Source organism: Rhodnius prolixus, unplaced genomic scaffold (assembly GCF_049639745.1).
Source record: "Rhodnius prolixus isolate KJV_2025 unplaced genomic scaffold, Rpr scaffold_1, whole genome shotgun sequence".
Classification (NCBI taxonomy): domain Eukaryota; kingdom Metazoa; phylum Arthropoda; class Insecta; order Hemiptera; family Reduviidae; genus Rhodnius; species Rhodnius prolixus.
In genome coordinates this window covers 45,088,686-45,108,687 of record NW_027411581.1, presented here as the reverse complement: position 1 = coordinate 45,108,687, position 20,002 = coordinate 45,088,686, and the positions used below count along the sequence as shown (strand labels likewise).

At 32.9% G+C, this 20,002-nt stretch overlaps 1 protein-coding gene and 1 long non-coding RNA gene across 4 annotated transcripts in view; both read left to right on the top strand.

Moving 5' to 3' along the window:
• LOC141460566 (uncharacterized) overlaps nt 1-9,662 on the top strand; it is a 519,534-nt gene extending 509,872 nt beyond the window's left edge. Inside the window, exons 7-9 of one of the 3 annotated variants that reach the window (XR_012462144.1) lie at nt 4,502-4,621; nt 4,738-4,847; nt 9,194-9,662. Coding sequence is in view for 1 of the 3 variants with exons in the window: in XM_074140735.1 (XP_073996836.1) it covers nt 4,502-4,621; nt 4,738-4,739 (122 nt within the window). In the remaining 2 variants the exon portion in view is untranslated. The other 2 variants (XR_012462143.1, XM_074140735.1) reach the window with 2 other exon arrangements.
• Nucleotides 9,663-10,348: 686 nt separating this feature from the next.
• LOC141460543 (uncharacterized) lies at nt 10,349-17,039 on the top strand. Its single transcript, XR_012462130.1, has 2 exons — nt 10,349-11,083; nt 11,162-17,039. It is a non-coding gene; the product is annotated as an uncharacterized lncRNA (long non-coding RNA).
• The last annotated feature ends 2,963 nt before the right edge of the window (nt 17,040-20,002 follow it).

The following is a 20,002-nucleotide window of genomic DNA, read 5'->3' as shown; positions in this document are numbered from 1 at the left end:
GTAGCACCTTCTGCTGAACCGTCGGTATAGATGTGGGTCCAAGGAGGAGATGGATATCATTCTCCAAGCATTTCAAGGGCTAGAGCTCTCAACTCGGTCTCACTGTTGACGCCTTTTTTTACGGGCTCCATGAGATGGAGACGTACCAAAGGTGTCCTCCTTATTTTCCAGTACGACTCATTGTACAGAGGCTCTCTCCTGCCAAGGGTTAAATTATACTTTTGGCGAATAGCATGTGTTTGGGTTGAAAATTTCACCTGAGTTTTTAGCCTTGCGACTTCAGGTGGTCTATCTTTTTCCCAGTAATCAATCCTCAATCTTGCTAATCTCTCCTTCATGTTTAGAGCTGTAATTTCTCGCCGAACTCTAAAGGGATATATTTCTGATTGCAATTGCATGGCTGCTAGAGGAGTAGACTTAAGACCTCCTGTAATTTTTCTAAGCGCAACATTTTGGACTTTTTCTAGCCGTTCTTGCACAGAATCCGAGGCAGTAATAACTAATTCGTTGCCATATTCAATTTTATTATATTCAGCATATTATATTCATATATTATATTCAACCTTAAATTATAAATATTTCTGTTATCACATCCGCTGCACCGGGTTCCTTGAATTTTGCTGGAGTCCTGCTACACTGTTTTACTAAATCTTAACTGTGATCAGTCACTTGGATTAAATTCAATGTTTTTTGCTATAAATTAGATTTAATAATTGATTAGATTCAGTTTGTGTGATGTCTTATTAAAGAAAGGATTTAAAGACCCCCATGATGGCAATATTAGTGCAACAAATTCTTGGCAAAGTTAATGCATTTTGAACTGAGAAATGCTTTTTATGAAGCACAGTTTGGTATATATAACCGGCTTGGAAAAGTTTCCTTCCAGTTTTAGTTAGATGAAGCCCCTAGAGCAGATCCCGCTCTTTCACACAGCTGCTTGCAATGAGAGTTAACGGAGAGACATGCGGGCTGCCTACCCTACACAATCTAAACTCCTAATACTTTTCTTCTTCTAGTTGCCATTTGTTTATAAATTATAAGTTCCTCTTGTTATCTTTAACTTCTTTACAGCTGGTTCTTTTTTTCTCTCTCTTCTTTATTCTCTTGTTTTAAAATTTATTACTAATTAAGAGTTCATGAGTAAATAACAAAGTTATTTTATTTAAATTACAAAAGTTTCTACAATCAATCGAATAGTAGAATTATAGCCAAGTATAAGAATGTGGTCGACCCCTAGGGCACAATTAATTGTATCTCCACAAAACACTCGCCAAAACTTACAATCTAAATATAACTTATAAACCTAAATAAACCCAATCACAAACTCATAACAAACAAAATGGAAGATAACTTTGAAGAATCACCTTCATTAAACAATTTTGACACCAATTAATGTTAATAAAGTTAAATTCAAACTTTATAATTCAACATTAAATAGGCAAATTAGAGATTTAGGAACTGCGCACCATTATTTTCCTATAATACTGATAAGTGTAAGTGTTGTGATGGTGACAAAATTTTGTAATTTAGTTTTTACCAAAAAAAACAAAAGAATTGTGCTGTACTAAACACACAGCGATTTAAAATTGACCAATATTTCAGAAAATAAACATCTAAAAGAAATAGAATCGTTAAAAGCCATTATTTCTTTCAGCTGCTGTTATCGCTTCAGCTATTGAGGATAATCCTCAACCAGAAAGGCGACTTTACTGAAGAGGATTGCCTTTTTTTCCGATATTTCTTGATAATAACCACAACGAAATTTATTAAAATTGGAATGCTGCTGATTTATGTGATGAAACAATTGTTTCTAATAACAATTATTTTCTAAAGTATTTAAGCTTTAATTGAAAAAATTGTTCCAATTCGTAGTGAAATAATGGTGAAGTTAAATGTTACTCGAAAGTTATAATTGGAATGATGGGAAATAGTTTGAGAGTTCTCAGCAGTTTATATTATTTATTTAGAGAAGGTGGACCATAACACTATTACAGTAATTAATTATATAATTACTAGAGACTTCTTCGATAGCCTTTATACTTCCGATTATGCTTGGCTTGATGATTGTTAAAACCTCAATGAAACCAAAGTCCAGGGATCCATTTAACATCAATCGATATCGTAAGTCCATCGAAAAAAGACTAACTAGCTTTTGACGTGCAAATCGTTTGAGCCGTGTCAGCTTTAGGCGTCTGAGGCGTTGGTGACTCCAGATAACTGACGATTCCGCTGCAAAACTTCTAAGCAGCATTCACGTCATTATTAATGCAATTAATCTTGCTGCACTCGCATGGTAATCATCCAGTGCTAAGGCTAATTTCAAAAATAAATTAATAATAATAAAATAGTATGAAAATATCGTTTAGAACAATCATGGTTTTGAGAAGAGAGACGTGAACAAATTTATTTATCTGCTATGATCTTTATTGCAAATAAATGCTAGTCCCATTAATTTTTAATGCAATTTGTAATAATTATCATGCATTACTGCGTAAGATATTAACTCTGATCTTTCTTTGCGATAATTTGAATTTTCTGTTAAAATGAGATTAAAGTTAAAGTCTTTTAAGTTAAAGTTTAGTAGGCTGCATAATTAGTAGCATAACACTGTCTAACATAAAATTGATTTAACATAAATTGACGCATAGCGTTAAGGTGCTATATTTTACGTTATTCTAAATTCAACGTCTAAATTCATTAGCGTTTTCTCAAGTGCATTGCCAGAAAACTCCAGTTATAGAAATACATTGAAAATGAAAATCTAAATGTCAGTAAAATTGTAATGTTTTCGATTCCCTAGGTCTAGATCTTGTTTATGCCTGAAGACTGAACGAATACAGGAAGAGTTTACTGCGGTAACTTTAATACCAAGATTAAAGGAATTCGGGTGTTTCAGGCAGGAAACAGGATCTGTGCTAAAAATAGGTAATGCATGTAAAACGGTGCAATAAAAATCTGTCGAAAATCAACTCACCCAATGTTCAGGCTTCCAAACCACTTTCCTTTACTGCAATTCTTGTAGGACTTCTAATTTTATAGTTTTCTTAAAACATACAAAGTGTTTATGACTTGAATGTAGTTTGTGGCCAATTTATAAATGGGTCTGCCAATTAGCTCCTTCCCTTTTATATACCCTCATTTCCCTAAGAATTCGACACTTAGATCTGAGATCTATTAAAGAAATTATTTCCAAAGAAATATTAAAAATCAAAGCGCAAGTTTATATGAAATTTAAATTGCTTTTAATGGCCTCAGATATTTTATGGATGCGGGTCAGTAAATTGTTCAAGAAAGGTCACTTCAAAGCTGATATTCTTAACATTTTGTTTTGTTCCAAGGATCACTTTAACTGCTAGAGAACGTTGCCATTCTCATCTCAGAATTGTATTCTTAAACAAACAAATCTTTTATTATAACTAAAATTAAAAGAGATTATTTTGATGGAAACAAATAATATGTTTAATGATTCATCCGTCATAGCGGGATGGCTTTTCGTATCAGACCGTTTCGGAGTTTAATCCATCTTGATGGTTTGATCGTATGGCATCACAGGTATTAGCTTTTTAAAGATTTAAAGAGAAAAAAACTGGCCCACTGTTTAATAATTTATAATAGGGCTAAAACATTAATTTTGGCAGTAAATGCAACGCCAAAAAAGGAATACTGACACATTCCTCATAAATAAAAATTTGGCAAATGAAAAGTTATATTATTTAAAGAGTTAAGCCAAGTGGAATTGATTACCCCCGTTCTAAAATTGGAATCGTATTCAATAGGCCCACATCCACTTTGTGCTTTGAAGAGGAACTGATGATACCACTTATTTCTTTGACCTCTTTGCTTTCAACCGCACTCAACATCATTGAACAACTTCTAAAACTTCTTAGAAAACTAATTCGTCAAGACTGATCCCAAATGATAACAATAATTGCTTGGAATTATTAGTTATAAATGCCTTTCTAAAAGGAATAACTCAACAAAGTCAATAGACATCTCTGCAGCTCATTATAGCAAGATCGCTCTCCCAATTAGAGTGATGTTCTTTAACTTCAAAAAAAAAAATCTGTTGTCCAGTAGTGCTGCCCACACCCTCTTGTGATGCTTTAGGAACATGAAAACTTCTTTTAATATAAGATTATAAATGTTGACATTGTTTTATATGTGAACTCATTTCCCAAAACCTGTGTGCTTGACGTTAAAACTAATATTGCTAGACAGGCGAGTAAAAAAAAAAATCTTCACTAAACTTTCTCACGTTAACATTAAATTAAATCCAGTACCTAGACCGGGAATCGAACATAGAACCACGCGATACATCTTAGCTTCGCCTCTAACCGCTTGACTATCGTGGCGCCTTCATTACTCGATGTTTTAATGGTACAAAATTATTGATTTACCCGGGATACCCAAGTAAAATTACTACTCTACGCTCCTAGTTATGTCCTATTATTGACGCTTCAGTTATCGATTATTACCAGGAAAATGTTATTTCTTGTTGCAGTTGAAGTGTTGCCGAATATACCGGAACCTGTTGTAGACAATAGCTGCGCTTCCGGCCAGCAAGATCTAACTCTTAGTTATCTACTGATGTCACTCGTCCTCTTTTATTCAACGGCGCAATGTAAGTAGCATTTTAATGTAAGATTGTCTGAACATTGTTATAATTAATTATTTTTTTAAAATAATACAAATTGTTTTAGTCGATTTATTTATAGTGCATATAAATTTTTATTGCAGAACGTAGAAATGGATGTTTAAAATGGAGGCGAAGGGTGCCTGGTCGCAAGTATTATTACCAATATAATAATTGAGGAAATAAAAGACGGAAAAGATTCCTCCTAGGCTAAGTAAGATTGTGTGTGAGTGTGTTTACAAAATAAAAATAAAAAAAACAAAAAGGATATAAATATTGTTAGTGATTAATAATTATAAAAAATATTCATTTTATACAAAGAAACAAGAGCGCGTGTCAATTATCGGACTAGACTTAGCCATCCTCGTCCCTCTCGTATAGTACTGCAACGTTGAGACCAACGCACGTAGTCTGCCCCTCTCCTTTGTACTTTACGTTCTTTAAAATAATGATGATTAGGTAAACAGTGATGACAAAATTATCAATTCGTATTAATAATCTACATATATAAGTTTTCTACACACAAAAATATTCATAAATCACTCTATAACATTTGAATGATCTTCTCAACCGAGTCAGCAAACTGTGTAATGTTGGTTGTTAATTGAAATCAATTATTCCAGAAAACATTTCAATTAATGGTAATTAGGCCGATGTTTCTTTTATTCAATTTTATTTTTGTATGTATTGTCCACCCCAAAAAGAGGCTTTCCTCACCAAACTGAGATAGCTCTTTTTTATATTAGTAATTCAGAGATCCCTATCAAAAAACTTCCTTCTCAGCCCGCTTCGTTGATGGCGGTTGCCATGGCCTGCCTCTTCTGCAGACAACCAATTTAAATTTTTATGGTGCATTCTTTCCTCTTCCATTGGGCAGATATGGCCACCACACCATTGAAGCCTCCTTTCTGCACGATTTCTTCTAGTACTTCTATCAAATCTCTTTATCATTTCATTTCTTACCAATTCTCAGCAGATTGGCATCCACCTCTGTCGCTATCAACTTTCTAGTGTCCCTCAGTACTGAGTGCTCACTCAGTACTTTTCGCATCTTTTCAACATAATACTTAGAATAGCTTTTTTCTAAACACACTTTCAGTTTATTAATTCAGCCAATTATAAAATTTTGCTAGATATTATGGCCTATAAGTCCTTGCAGCAATTCAAACCAGGACTTCCTCACAGTTTTCTATCGCCGAAAAATCCTTGTCTTTCTTAGCCTCGCTTCTATTTGATATACGAGGGGGTACCCAAAAAAAACCGGAATTATTTTTTAAAAGCTATTTATTTACAAATTTTTTACAGAACAACCTTATCCCCTTCAAAATACTCTCCATTACAACTAATACATTTGTCCCACCGGTGCTTCCACTGTTCGAAACATTTTTTGTAGTCATCTTTAGAAATGGCTGACAGCTCCTTCTTCGTTTTTTTCTTGACCTCTTCAATGTTGTCAAATCGGTGACCTAACATGCCCTTTTTCATGCGTGGAAATAAGAAAAAGTCGCACGGAGCCAGGTCAGGCGAGTAAGGTGCGTGGGGCAGCGGAACCATGCCATTTTTAGCCAAAAACTGTGTAACAGAGATGGCTGTGTGTGCAGGTGCATTGTCGTGGTGGAAGAACCAGTCTCCTGTTTGCCACAAATCGGGTCTTTTTTGGCGAACACTATTGCGCAATCTTTTCAAAACTTCCAAATACAAGGTTTGATTGACGGTCTGACCTGGGGGGACAAACTCTGAATGGACTACGCCTTTGGCATCAAAAAAGCAAATCAGCATTGTTTTGATGTTTGACTTGACTTGACGACATTTTTTTGGTCGGGGTGAAGATGACGTCTTCCATTGGCTCGACTGTTGCTTTCTTTCTGGGTCATAACCATAGCACCATGACTCATCACCAGTAATGACCTTTGACAGAAAGTCTGGATCAGTTTCAAGCTGTTGTTTCAAAGCACGACATGTTTCAACTCGATGTTCTTTTTGATTGTCAGTCAGAACTCGAGGAACAAACTTGGCAGCAACCCTTTTCATCCCCAAATCTTCCGTTAAAATTCGCTGAACCGAGCTCCAAGATAACCCACTACTCTCTGACAGTTGATCAATTGTCTGTCGACGGTCTGTGAACACCAGCTCTCGAATTTTTTCAACATTTTCGTCGATTCGGGCAGTTGATGGACGTCCAGAACGAGGTTTGTCATCAATCGACATGTCGCCATTTTTAAACCGAGTAAACCACTCGTATACTTGAGTTTTTCCCATAGCGTCATCTTTGTAAGCTGTTTTCAACATTAAAACACTTTCAGCAGCATTTTTGCCGAGTAGAAAACAAAATTTCAGAGCTGCACGTTGTTCACTTAAACTTGCCATCATAAAAAACGAAAAAAGAACAAAACAGTGCTGGTAAAAACAATCACTACAGATGAACAGAACAAGCCAGGCAGACAACACAGGCAGGACTGAACTGGCAAGGAATTGCGCTATACACGTCTAGCGGCAGAAATGCGTACTACATAAGCTCCATGCGCGGCAACGCAATTCCGGTTATTTTTGGGTACCCCCTCGTAGCTTCCTAACTTTGCGGAAAGATCAGCGAGTGTTTATGCTGGACTTAATGTATTGCGCTTGATCAGTCTTAGTGAGCAGGTTCCAAACTCTTCACTGATAGCCCATATTAGATTAGTAAACTGGACAAATATGAAAGCCCTTAAAAGTGTTCCCCAACTACCCATCGACTACTGAATTTAATTCAATCATTTTCTCAATGTATTGGAAGTTGGCGATGGTGATGGCTCTGTACGAGCGGTGCAAAAGTCTTTAACAAAGGTGCTTGTCTTTAAATCTAAGTGGATGACCAAAATAGAAGCCATAATGTGCTGTACAAGTTCTCTTCGTCGTCTCTATATCTTCACCTCGCACCATCTTCAGCCCGTAACACCATTAGCAATGCTCTAAGTACCTGTGAATTATAACATTGAGTTTTGTCATGTTACAATCGCCTTCGTTGTCAACCAACTAAATATTTTCTTGTCAATGATGATATCATGCAGTCATCAGTCCATTCTTAATACATGGCCCAACCAATCGATAAGGCTTTTATTAATTGAACTATATTTCCTTTCTGATAAAGCTAGTAAAGTTCTCTGTTTTTACAGATCTTCCATGAAACAGAGTGATTAATGAAAATTCAGTCATAAATTCTCCTAAATACTGTTCTAATTCTATTACATAATACTAATTTAATTGTTTATTTATGGTGTTATTTTGTTTTCATGATGTTTACCAAACATTTTTTGAGCGTAGAAAAAACAATCTTCAAAATTTTCTGTTATCTTCAATTATTTTGACATTAGTTGCTAATTTACCTGTAAAGACTATAACCTTTGTAAACTACAGCCTTTTTAGTGAAAATGTTTCTTTTCTTCAACATTTTTGTTCGTTGAATTCCTTGAGTGAATTTCGATAGCTGCAGTCATCTTTTTTGCTTTAGCTTTAACTCATATATTTCCATTTTCCAATAACATCTAGAGCATGTACTCATAGTTGGAAGTATTTTTGCATAATTTGGAGTATTGTAAATGATATACGATTTGAAATATTTTTTATTGTTTATGAGGACTTTAAATAAAGTAAAAAATAGTTAGCTTTCAGTAATAATCTAGATTTATGGTCCCTAGATTTACAAGACAGTGACGATAATGGGTTTTGGAATAAAAGATTTCGAGAGCACCAGCAAGACGTAAGCGTTGCAACCAAGTATGGACCGAAGACAGAGGTCCCTATAATATCATCCTGTCGTAGATATCAATGAAGAACATCTAGAGTTTCAAAACTCAATTGGATTTCCTCTGTGGCTCTCCAACTGATATAGTTCGCTTACAGACAGAAAACGAACGAAAAGTGTTGCCGAAACATCGAAATTGTTATTTATTTTGTTTTATTATAGATTATTTGGAATAAATAAACGCCCCACATTTAATAGAATTCCCGTAAGTTTACCTTGTAAAGCACCAAAGAACATTGATTTTTTGAAGTGCCCAAAATTACTTGAATCCACAAGTTCATTTATTTAATTGTTATAAACATGGTTATAGTCGCTGCCTTACAGAATATGTTAGTAGATCATGAAACTTATATCTAAGATTTGGCTGCCATCCCAGTCCTAACATCATTAACAAGTCCTTCTCCTGAAATGTCTTGAGACGATGAGAGCAAAGCAACTCTTAGTATTAGAATGAAATCCAAGCTAGGTGGCTCTGATAAAACCTTCTAATTCAAAGCAATGTTTACTTTTTCACTACAACATTAATCTATTCTTTTTATTTCTGTTAATCCAATAGTAATTAAAAAAAAAAAGAAGAGTATCCTAATCTTACTTGTTGAGAATATCATTCAATCGCCGTTTTGACAAATATTTACAAAAACAAAAAATGAAAAGCTCATAACGCTCTCTTGTGACTATCAAAGAACAATCAATATAATTGACAAAGAATTTAAATAAATATAAAAATTAAGTTATTAAACAGCTTTTAATAAATTAAATTTATTTTTTTTTTAATTTAGAAAACCAAAATGAAGATAAAAGATAAAGAAAGAATATATTTGTAAATACTAGAAGTGATGTGTGCTTGTCGCTATTTCGTTCTAAAAAAATAAAAAATGTTTTTTAAATGTAAAGCGGTGTACTTTTTCTGTAAAAAAATAAATTACAAAAGTAAAGTGTATTTATGTTTATATAAATATAAAAAATATAATAATAAAGAATATAAAACGGTTTATATTTCAAGGGACTAAAATGACGCTAAGTGAGGTAAATGTATTTTCAATAATAATTTTAAGGTAATTTAACAATCATAAAAAGATTTTTTATTGAAAAAGAAAATGTTGTACATAATATCACCCTACAGTAAGTATATCTTATTTTATATTTTATTTAATAAATATTCGAGAAGAAATTAAATCTTATTACCAAGTTTTATACAAATATTTATTTTTAATTAACAAGATCTAATTATTCAAAAATCTAATTTTATTATTAAGCCTTTATTAAGTTATTTTTATTATTATTATTAAGTACGTTACCTTGGACTGCACCTAGACAAACGGTTGACATGGAATCCCCATACTAGACTGAAAAGACAAGAAACTAACCAACGCTACAAACTTCTCGCCAGACTACTTGACAAACGTTCGAAACTTAACCTACATAACAAAAGACTCTTATATCTAATGTTACTGCGACCCATTTGGTCATACGGCATCGAAGTATGGGGATCGACTAAGCGTTCCAACTCACTACGCCTCCAGACATTACAGTCAAAAATACTTCGAAAACTTCTTAACGCTCCGTTCTATGTATCTAACCTCACTATCCATAATGACCTCAAAATTCCTTTCATTACAGATCTTGCTAACACTCGTTTCTTCAAATTTCATTCCTCTACAGCAGCTCATCCTAACCCTCTCATAGATCACCTATCTTCCTCCACATTACCAGGTAATCCTCTAAGGAGATTGAAGAGAAGATGGCCTCGTGATCTTCTCTTATCTTAAGCACGTTACTGGAGTGGCACCACTGGGTGCCTTCTCCAATCATGATTTCCCGTTATTTCTTTTCCCTTTCACCGTATTTGCTTGTTGCAACAACTGTTGCAGTGGTAAATTGCAATAAAAGATCTAAAAAAAAAAAAAAAAAAATTATTAAGCCTACAAATTTAATCCAAAGAAAAGTATATATAATATTTTTTACTCAAATTTTTCTTATTGCAAAAAAATAATAATAATTAACTAAAAGAAAACAGAAACCATTTTCTTCCTATTTCCAATACTTAATATTACTTAAGGTAATTATAGTTGTAGATTTAATTGAAGCTTAATAATTATTAACTAAACTTGTGTTAGTTGAAATGACAGAGATGGTATTTGATGTGAAGAAAAAATGGTATGCAAAATACATTTTAGGTAATATTTTAAAAATTATAACTAATGTTTGGCGATCAATTGATTTGCCCAAATAATTATTTAATTAGTTAATGCTATAAGATTGATTGCATCTAAAAATTTAAACTCTGAGAAAATTATCTGAAAAGAAAAGCTTGGTTTTAGAAGAGCATTTAAACACTTCATCGTAACCTTTTCTCTTTTTATTAATTAATACTATTTTTATTTCTTTCTACTTGTATGATTGCAGTCACAAGCCCTACTTCCTAATTAACTTTGGTTCTTTCTTGAATAGACGTCTCGGCAGAAATGTCTAGTTAACGTTCAATGGAAGAGAACAAAAGCTTTATTTGTTCTTGAGTTCTATTTCTCTATGATGGCATTCCACTTACAAACTCATAGCCACCATTAACAGTTCTGATCTGATAATAGCCCAAGCCCTCCAAGAAAATCAGACTTTTTATAACAAAGATTTTGAACTGGAAAAAAAAAATGCTTTGATTAATATACGAGGTGCTGGCACAATAAGTCTTCTGTGGCTGCGGTGCCTTGGGGTATAGGTCCCGTCCCATCTACCATCTAATATACGAGGTGTGTTCAAAAAATAAGGTGAATTTTCAAATTTCGCGGGCTACGTACATTCGAATTTCGATTGTCTTTTTTTTTTATGTTGGTACACTTGTCTCGAACATATTTTCAAAGTTATAGCTATATAGCATGTTTAGTTTGTATGTTAGAGGCATAAATAAGGCAAGTGTTTTGCGAGTTCGGCGATTTTCTTCTGTCGAAAAAAATGGATCAACGAATTTGCATCAAATTTTGTGTAAAAAATGGAATTAAGTGTTAAAAACCACTTGAAATGTTGAGAGTGGCGTACGGTGAGAGTACTCTGTGTCAAAAAAATGTTTACAAGTGGTACAAGCTTTTCACAGAAGGTCGAGAAGATGTGAATGACGACGCTCGCCCTGGACGCCCCAGCACATCAACAACCGATGAAAATGTTGAGAAGAATCGTCGAATCACAATTAGAGAAGTTGCTGAGGTTGTCGGCATATCGGTTGGCACATGTCCTGCAATTTTTTTTCGGAAATTTTGGGCATGAAGCGTGTAGTAGCGAAGTTCGTTCCAAAATTGCTAAATTTTGATCAAAAAAACCGTCGCATGAGCATCGCTCAGGAATTGTTGAATGACATTATCATGTCTCAGTCACCGTATTCACCAGGTTTGGCGCCCTGCGACTTTTTCCTGTTCCCATGATTGAAGAGACCCATGAAAGGACGGAGATTTGCGACGATTGAGGAGATAAAAACCGAATCGCTGAGAGAGCTCAAGGACATACCAAAAAGTGCATATCAGAACTGTTCCGAGGATTGGAAAAAATGCTGGCACATATGTATTATATCTGAGGGGGACTACTTTGAAGGAGACAAAATAAAAATCGATGAATAAATAAATATTTTTTAAGAAAAATGAAAATTCACCTTATTTTTTGAACACACCTCGTATATACAGGGTGACCAGAGTTATATGCTCCACCCTCTTTTTTTTTTTAACGGCGGGAAATTTCGAAAAAATAAAAAACACGTATTTAAGCATTTTTAGTCTAGTTTATTTTCAGTGATTGACCCATTTTTTTTAAACCCCTGTATCTCGAGATACACCATCCAACTTTGTTTTTTCAAATAGAACTTATATTTTTTTGGCATATTTTTATAGTATTTGAGCTCCTAAAAACAACAAAATTTATTTTTTTGAAATCGTTTAGGTTTTTCAAAAGTTATGGTAATTTAAAATATGAAAAATAAATTTCAGTTTATTGTCAAAATTACGTTTTAAAGAATCTGTTCAAACTGGGCACCATCAACGGACAGGCAAGCCAAAACTCTGGACTCCCACGTTTCTGTTTGTTTGTTCTGGTGGCAAAGTCAAGATCTAGGCAGGCTAGAGTTATTAGACGTTCAGGTTGTTTTTTCTACAAACGTTTGGTGTGGAGTTTTAGGAAATCAACTAATCGGCCCATACTTCTACAGAGAGAACTTAACTGGTGCAAGGTATCCAACTTTTTTTTAAGAGACATTTAGCCAGTTCCGCTTGAAGATGTTCCTCTACAACGTCAGCTAGATATGTATTTTCAACAAGATGGTTGCCCTGGCGTAATGCGAGAGTTGTTAGAGGTTATCTGAATTGAAATTTCCATGGTAAGTGCTTAGGGGCTCATTGTCCCATCCAATGGCCACCTCGATCTCTGGACTTAACCCCAATGAACTATTTTTTGTGGGGGGATATCTAAAAAATAAAGTGTACAGTAACCTTAATCCCGTGGCTTCTGTCGATGTTCTGAAACGTCGAATTACTCTAGCCTGCCTAGATCTTGACTTCGCCACCATAAGTGCTGCTACAAGCAAAGCGTGGGAGTCCAGAGTTTTGGCTTGCCTGTCCGTTGATGGTGCCCAGTTTGAACAGATTCTTTAAAAAAAAAATAACGTAATTTTGACAATAAACTGAAATTTGTTTTGCATATTTTAAATTACCATAACTTTTGAAAAACCTAACCGATTTCAAAAATTTTTTTTTGTTTTTTTTAGGAGCTCAAATACTATTAAAATATGCAACAAAAAATATAACGTTCCATTTGAAAAACAAAAGTTGGATGCTGTATCTCGAGATACAGGGGTTTAAAAAAATGGGTCAATCACTGAAAATAAACTAGACTAAAAATGATTAAATACGTGTTTTTTATTTTTACGAAATTTCCCGCCGTTTAAAAAAAAAGTGGGTGGAGCATATAACTCTGGTCACCCTGTATACAATATTTTTACAAACCATGTACAATTGGCACTTTGAAGTTAAATCCCGTCTGAAAAATCAGGTGATTACTTGACATACTACTTATGGTACCACACACTATAGTTTGTTCAAAAGATACATTCCCAAAATTTTAAAAATAGCAAAATTGCCTTATATGTGAAAGTTTTTTATTTTATACCTACTTAAAAGTTCTGAAAGTGTAGAAGCGAACATTTTCATATTGCCTTGATTGTTTCACATTTTACAGACCTTTCCATTTTCGGATAAGAAACTTTTTGTCACCTATTCGATGTTTCGATTTTGTATTCAACTATCTTTAGATAATGTTCATGGCACAGGGCTTGGTTTGGAAATTGTAACTTTTTTTTTTTATTTATGTTGTTGTGTAAGACTTATCAGAATAATACCAGTTTAGTGGGTGCAACATTAGTTTGAATGTGGTATTTACTTTTTGCAATTTAGAAATATTACTAGAAGAAATTAAGATTATAGTCCATCTACCGACCATGCTTAGAACCCTAAGAATTGTTTTAAGTATTATCAAACTGATAATGAACCTGAAGAGCGGTTTAAATCTATTTGCAAACTTTTACCTCTGAATATCTCGTAGGTATTCATTCAGAAATCCTCTCTAATAAATAACAGAGATTGTTCTAGGTCGAAGAATAGCCTATACTCGAATCGAGTGAAGGAAAAGTGTTAATTTAGAACAATAAGTTTATAAAATACTTAAAAGTAAAAAACTATTTAAAGAAAAGTGTGCAATTAGTCAATTCCAAGCGATAAATAGAAACTTATATGCACAATTAATACATTTGTGATCTAGAGAGTCAAATACATTAAAAAAAAAAAATAACGAACAGTCAAATTGTAGATTATAAAGAAGGCGGGTGGTTTCTGGCCTAATCCACTGTAATCTATAGTGGTTTCATTATACACATCAACTATGAGTTTGGGGAGTGTTTTTAGATTGGAATATTCGGATGGTTTCCGAGATCCCCAAAGGAGTGTCTAGTCCATTTCTTCTCTATGGAGGAAGAAGCAGTAAAAGGTAAAAAAATACCTTCTTTTTTCATAACCACAGAACAACACATCAATTGACTTGTAAACAAATGTTATGAACGCAAATATACTAATACTTTTCTCTACGCAATTTTTTTTTCATGAAATTTTTTTTATATTATATATTATTTTGGGTAGTTGGAATAAAATTAATTAATCGCCAAATATTATTTTAATTAATCTTATCATTCATGTTTTCAAATATAAATATGAGTGCAGCAATCAAACAAAAGGAAAAGGTACATATCAGTTTAAAATATATAAAGTTTATGAATGAAAATTTATTAAATTAAAAAATATATATACGCATTGTTCTTTATTGAATGTTATTTTATATTAATGTAATTTATTTCTGGTGTAAAGCTTTTAAAATATTACTGTAATAATTATAATATGTTAACGTTGATTTCTGAAATTAATATTGTTTTCTGTATTTTGAAAATGATAGAGATCACCAGCTGTGGAACAGTTTTCAGGTAAGAAGTGGGCGAACTCGTACTGCCATAATTCGTAATGCATTCTCTAACCATAAATATCCTCATTTCCTTAATTTTTCTCTTATTATTATTTATAATTATCTATATTTTGCCATAGAGTATCTAGATGGATATTATTCTCTTTGCTATGGTGGACAAAAAATATAGTTTATATATTTGCATAAAGGATAAAATAAAGACTAATTGTAAGTTAAACTAGTTATTTACATCTTAGGTATTCCTTCACAAAGTTACTTGGAATTTTTTTTTTTTTTAATATTTAATAAAATTAGAAAGATTTCATACTGGGCGCATGACTCTGGAAATGAGGGAAACCTTGAAGGATGATAGCTAATTTGGAAGGGTAACTAACACACAATCTTCAACGGTATGGTAGTTCTGGGCACCGCTACTTTTGCCTTGACTCTAGAAATACTGAAGTTTGTGCCCTCATCCTATCTAGACCCAAACTCAAATACTTGTGGTGGGCAAACCCGGTTTCAAACATTTGGTTAAAACTGTGATTCAAATAAATTAACGGATATTAGGCTAGTGTTGATTCACCTGCAAGATTATACGAAGGAATGTTTTATTGCCCAGTAAAATAACAGCAGCCAAGGATCCAATCAATAGAACTTAACAGAATCCTTAGCCGAAAAATTTGTAAAACGTATTCGTCTATGCTTTAAAGTCGTACTTCTGATTACACGAATTTCTTCAAATTTTAAATCCAAATTTTGTTTTTTTTATTTCTTGACTTAAAGTAGGCGGGGGAACTGTACTTTTATCTGAATAGCATCTACCAATTAAAAAATAAAATAAAAGTTAATTAAGTCGTGAGAAATTGTTGAACCACTCCGAATTATCAATGAAATACTGAAGAATAGTTTCAGTGGATTTGAACTTCCAATTTATGGATTCCAGCACAATATTTAGTACTGGGAGTTGACAAAAGTTTCGTCAAAAAATTGTTTGTTTTTGAAATGCTTTATGCTTTATACATTTTATATACACAGCCAATGCGGCAAGTAAATATTTGCTTGTTTTGAGAACCTTAAAACATGTATTTCTAATGGAAAACTCAATTTAGAAAAATGGACCGATCACAGTACTTCTTCTTATTAGGAGAGAGGGAAAACTCTTCATCCATGTTGCAATCCAGGACCATTTTGTTCATGTTATAAAACAACTTGTGTTGACTTGGATCCATATCCAATATTTTCCCCGCTGCTCCCTTTTTTATTAATTTGTCTTCTTCTTTTCAACATCACCAGGCGTGCCGCGATCCACTTGTTGACGGCGACATGTCCAAGACTTCTCTCGACGTTTCCGAATATCGTTATAACATACAGTAAGCAACCACCCCCATACTACCAATGACAAAGCATTCTGCTCTTATTTTGTTCTAAAATCTCATTTGCTGGTTAAGAAGTTGAGATAGTTTTAGACTAAGACGAAATCGCACCAGAGCAAAGAAATCTCTTACCGATTAACAGATTTACCCAGCTAGCTATCTATGCGATTTGGTTTTCTTTAAACTGTATACCCTCTGAACAAATCATCTCTTATTATTCAAAGAAGACTTCACAGGTAGGACCTGACAAAAAATTTAGGGGCTAAAATTGCTCAATAGGAAGGAGCAATTTAACAAAAGGTATTTCAGGCACTCCGTTTTTCATTGTATTTATTTATTTAGATAAATAACGTTTGCAAAAATTCGTTATCAAATGTTTTAGGTGGTTGATAGATTTTCCTGTAAAGAGAATTGAGTATTGCGTAAAGGTACGTACGACTATTTACATTCTAAAAGAAATGTTAAGTGTGCCTTTATGTTAAAATGCCGTGATTGGAAAAGATCCACATTAAGTAGATCTATCACTTCACTAATGAAAAAAGTTCCATTTTCTTAATTTTTTTTTTTTTCCTAATATGGCCAATACAATTTACAATACATATTAAAGCTTTATTACACGTAATTATTCTTCAAAAAAACAAAAATGGTTTTAGCACAGTTTTTGGGTGTAATGGGTTTTAAGATTTCTTCAAAATAATCATTTCAGTTTTTACGATTTTACAAACTCTGGGTTTCGATAAAATGTGTTAGAACTAGAGAATTTTAGTGTCCACCAAGTCATGAAAGCAACAAAATTTAAACTAGTTATTTAAATTGCTTTCAATTATCAATTTAATTAACTCCCATATTAAATTACCGACTTTCTTAAAAGTTAAAAATGCTGTTACCAACCTTAATTCATTAAAATTAATTTACCTTAATTTCTTATTGTTGGCAGAATTTACACTAACTATAATGACACTCTTGGAAGGAATCTTCTAAAAGAAAAAATAAGTTTTTCTCAATAATGACTCCAGCGATTTTCTTCTAACTAATTACTTGTAGGTCTAGAACTTCTTGCTGCAACTGTTTTTGAAGTTTTCTATTTCAAAACTTCTTTTTTTTAAAGGGAAATAGTTTCTTAATTTACTCTAGAAAAAAGAAACCAAACCTAACAGTTTTTTTCCAATTTCAGTGAAAGTTTACAATAAATTACCTAAGTGTACCCTTTGAGGTTTCCCCCATTTGCCCCAAACACCTGTACATAATTCCAAAAGAAAAAAAAAAGGAGTTAGAAAAGTTTTATTAAAAATAAAATAATAAATATAAATAATAATGTTTAAAAAATAGTTAAAAAAATTAAATTATTGCAATAAAATTCAAAATTAACGTCTGCTTTATAGAGATTTATCGTCCTACATTGACTGTTTGCCGGAATGTGTGCAAAAAAAAAAAAAACTGAACAATATTTAAGTATCTATGTCAATGTTTTTTTAGAAAAAAAAAAGAAAGGAAATTTGCACATAATATATCCAAGAAAAACAGTGCTTTTTGTGTCGGAAAGCTGTGAGTTGTTGAGCTTAAATCTTTTTCTTGATTCCTAAATATTTCCCTTTTTTCTCCATATAACTTTATGAGCTTTAATTTTGTTTTTAATGACACTGGAAAAGTGTTGAAAAAAAAAAAAATCTATTTTCCAATTTTTCATAACCCTTATAAGCGTTACAACCTCTGCAAGACTTTTATCTTAGCAAATAAAAGTATTTTAAAACTAAAAAAATCTCGCCCATGTGAGGTTATTAAAACAAAAAAAAAAAAAATTAACTAAAAATTAATTTAAGATTATGAAATATACTCAAGCATCTATGTCTTCCTGAATGGCCTGAACGGTCTAATGTTATATAGGTTTATATAATATATATTAACATTTATAATAAATAATAATTATAATGCCATTCTAAACGGCCGTTATAATCTTCTAATTGTAATTTTTAGTTATAACTTATAGTCATTTACGTTAGGGAAGTTATAGCCAAGTTAGAGTGAAAGTTCTAGAATTTGATGTTGTCTCATGTTTGAGGTTATAAGAATTATAAATAATTTACGAATAAGAATAATAAATAAGTTTTCATGTTGATTTTTCTTCTTTTTTATGGACAAAAAATAAATAAATAATAATGTGCTATGTTAATGAAAATAAATATTTTTGTGATGTGCTTCACAAGGGTCTTCTTAAATTATTATTACCTTTCTTTTTTCAGGATTACATTATTTTTATATTACAGTGAGATGTCTTTCCATCTATAAATGTGACAAACGTTAATGGCAGTTGAAAGTATGGAAGGCTGAGCTTCTAAGACTCCTGTCTTGCCCGTCTCTAGGTTCAATAGTAAACGGTACTTTATAATCACTGGCGTCCCATCATTGCTAGGATTTCTAATTAACGCGTGAGGGATAGATCGGAACAATGGGCAGTATCTGGCTTGCGTTACTCCTCTTATGGGAGCGGTCCGCCAATGCAATCAACAAGGTCATTGCTGCGATTCCTACCACTAAAAAAGGTAAAGAGCTAATGAAACTTGCGACTAAAATGGCATGACCAAAGTACAGAGCTCGGCTAAGCAACAAGCACCGCCAGGTTCACATTGGTACAAGAAATACAATGAAGTACCTTGGACCAAAAGACCCGAAACTCGAAAAACCCCACGATTACAATTACCATCTCTGACTAGTACTGTAAGAAAAAGTTAAAATATGGCCAGAATTAGGCGAATGACAACCTTTCAAAAATTTATTTCATATAAGAAGTATGGCTTCAGCAATGGCCGTTTTCTATTAGCCCTGAGGCTAATAACATTTCTTGTGACTGCAGTAGCGTCAACTATAAAGATGTTCAGCTGCAATCTCACTTTAAGTCTAGTTCTGCATATAATTATGTTACATCCACGAATGTAATCGACCCGCAAATGTAACTCTTGATTAAAATTCTGTTCTAAATGACAAAATTAATAGTACAATTGAGAATCTCTAATTAGATCATTTACATTACATAAAAGATCATTGTTAATGATTAATGCTAACGAGAAGAGTAATTATAGGGTCCGATATGTTGTAAACCATCCATTAGAATATATTGGCCGAGTTAAATATAAACTAATTGGACGTAATTCATATTTGAGTTGAATAGTGAATCTTTTAAATCAAATACTGTACAAATCGTCGACGCCAGCTAGCTCAGCGGTTAGAGACGAGACCAGCAGGTTGTGTTATGGTACGGAGTCTGATTCAGAGTCCTGATTATTTGAACCAGAGTAAGAAAAAAGTTCTTTTTCTTAGCATTTTTTTATTTTTGCTTCAGATTGTTTGCTTGATTTTTTTGTTGTTCTTTATTAATAGTTACTTATTTCTGTCTTCGTATTGTTGCATTTCAACACAACCTCTGTGAACGGGTTCAGCTGTAATAACAAATAAAATGTCTATAATTAGTATTATATTCAATTCTTTAATTGAATTATAATGTAAAATTCTTCTTTTTTTTGCGTTAAATGCCAACAGTAATATGGAAGAAATGAAAGCAAGGTTAAATCTGAAAGATATGTTGACATTAAATTTTTTTTTAAGTATATTGTGTTGTATTGCACGATAAAGGAATTTACTTTTATAGATATATAAGGCTTGTCAATAATAAGGATGAAGGAATAGTGAAAAGAAGTGAAAGCAGCCAGTTACTGATCCTTTTCCCAGCATCCGTTC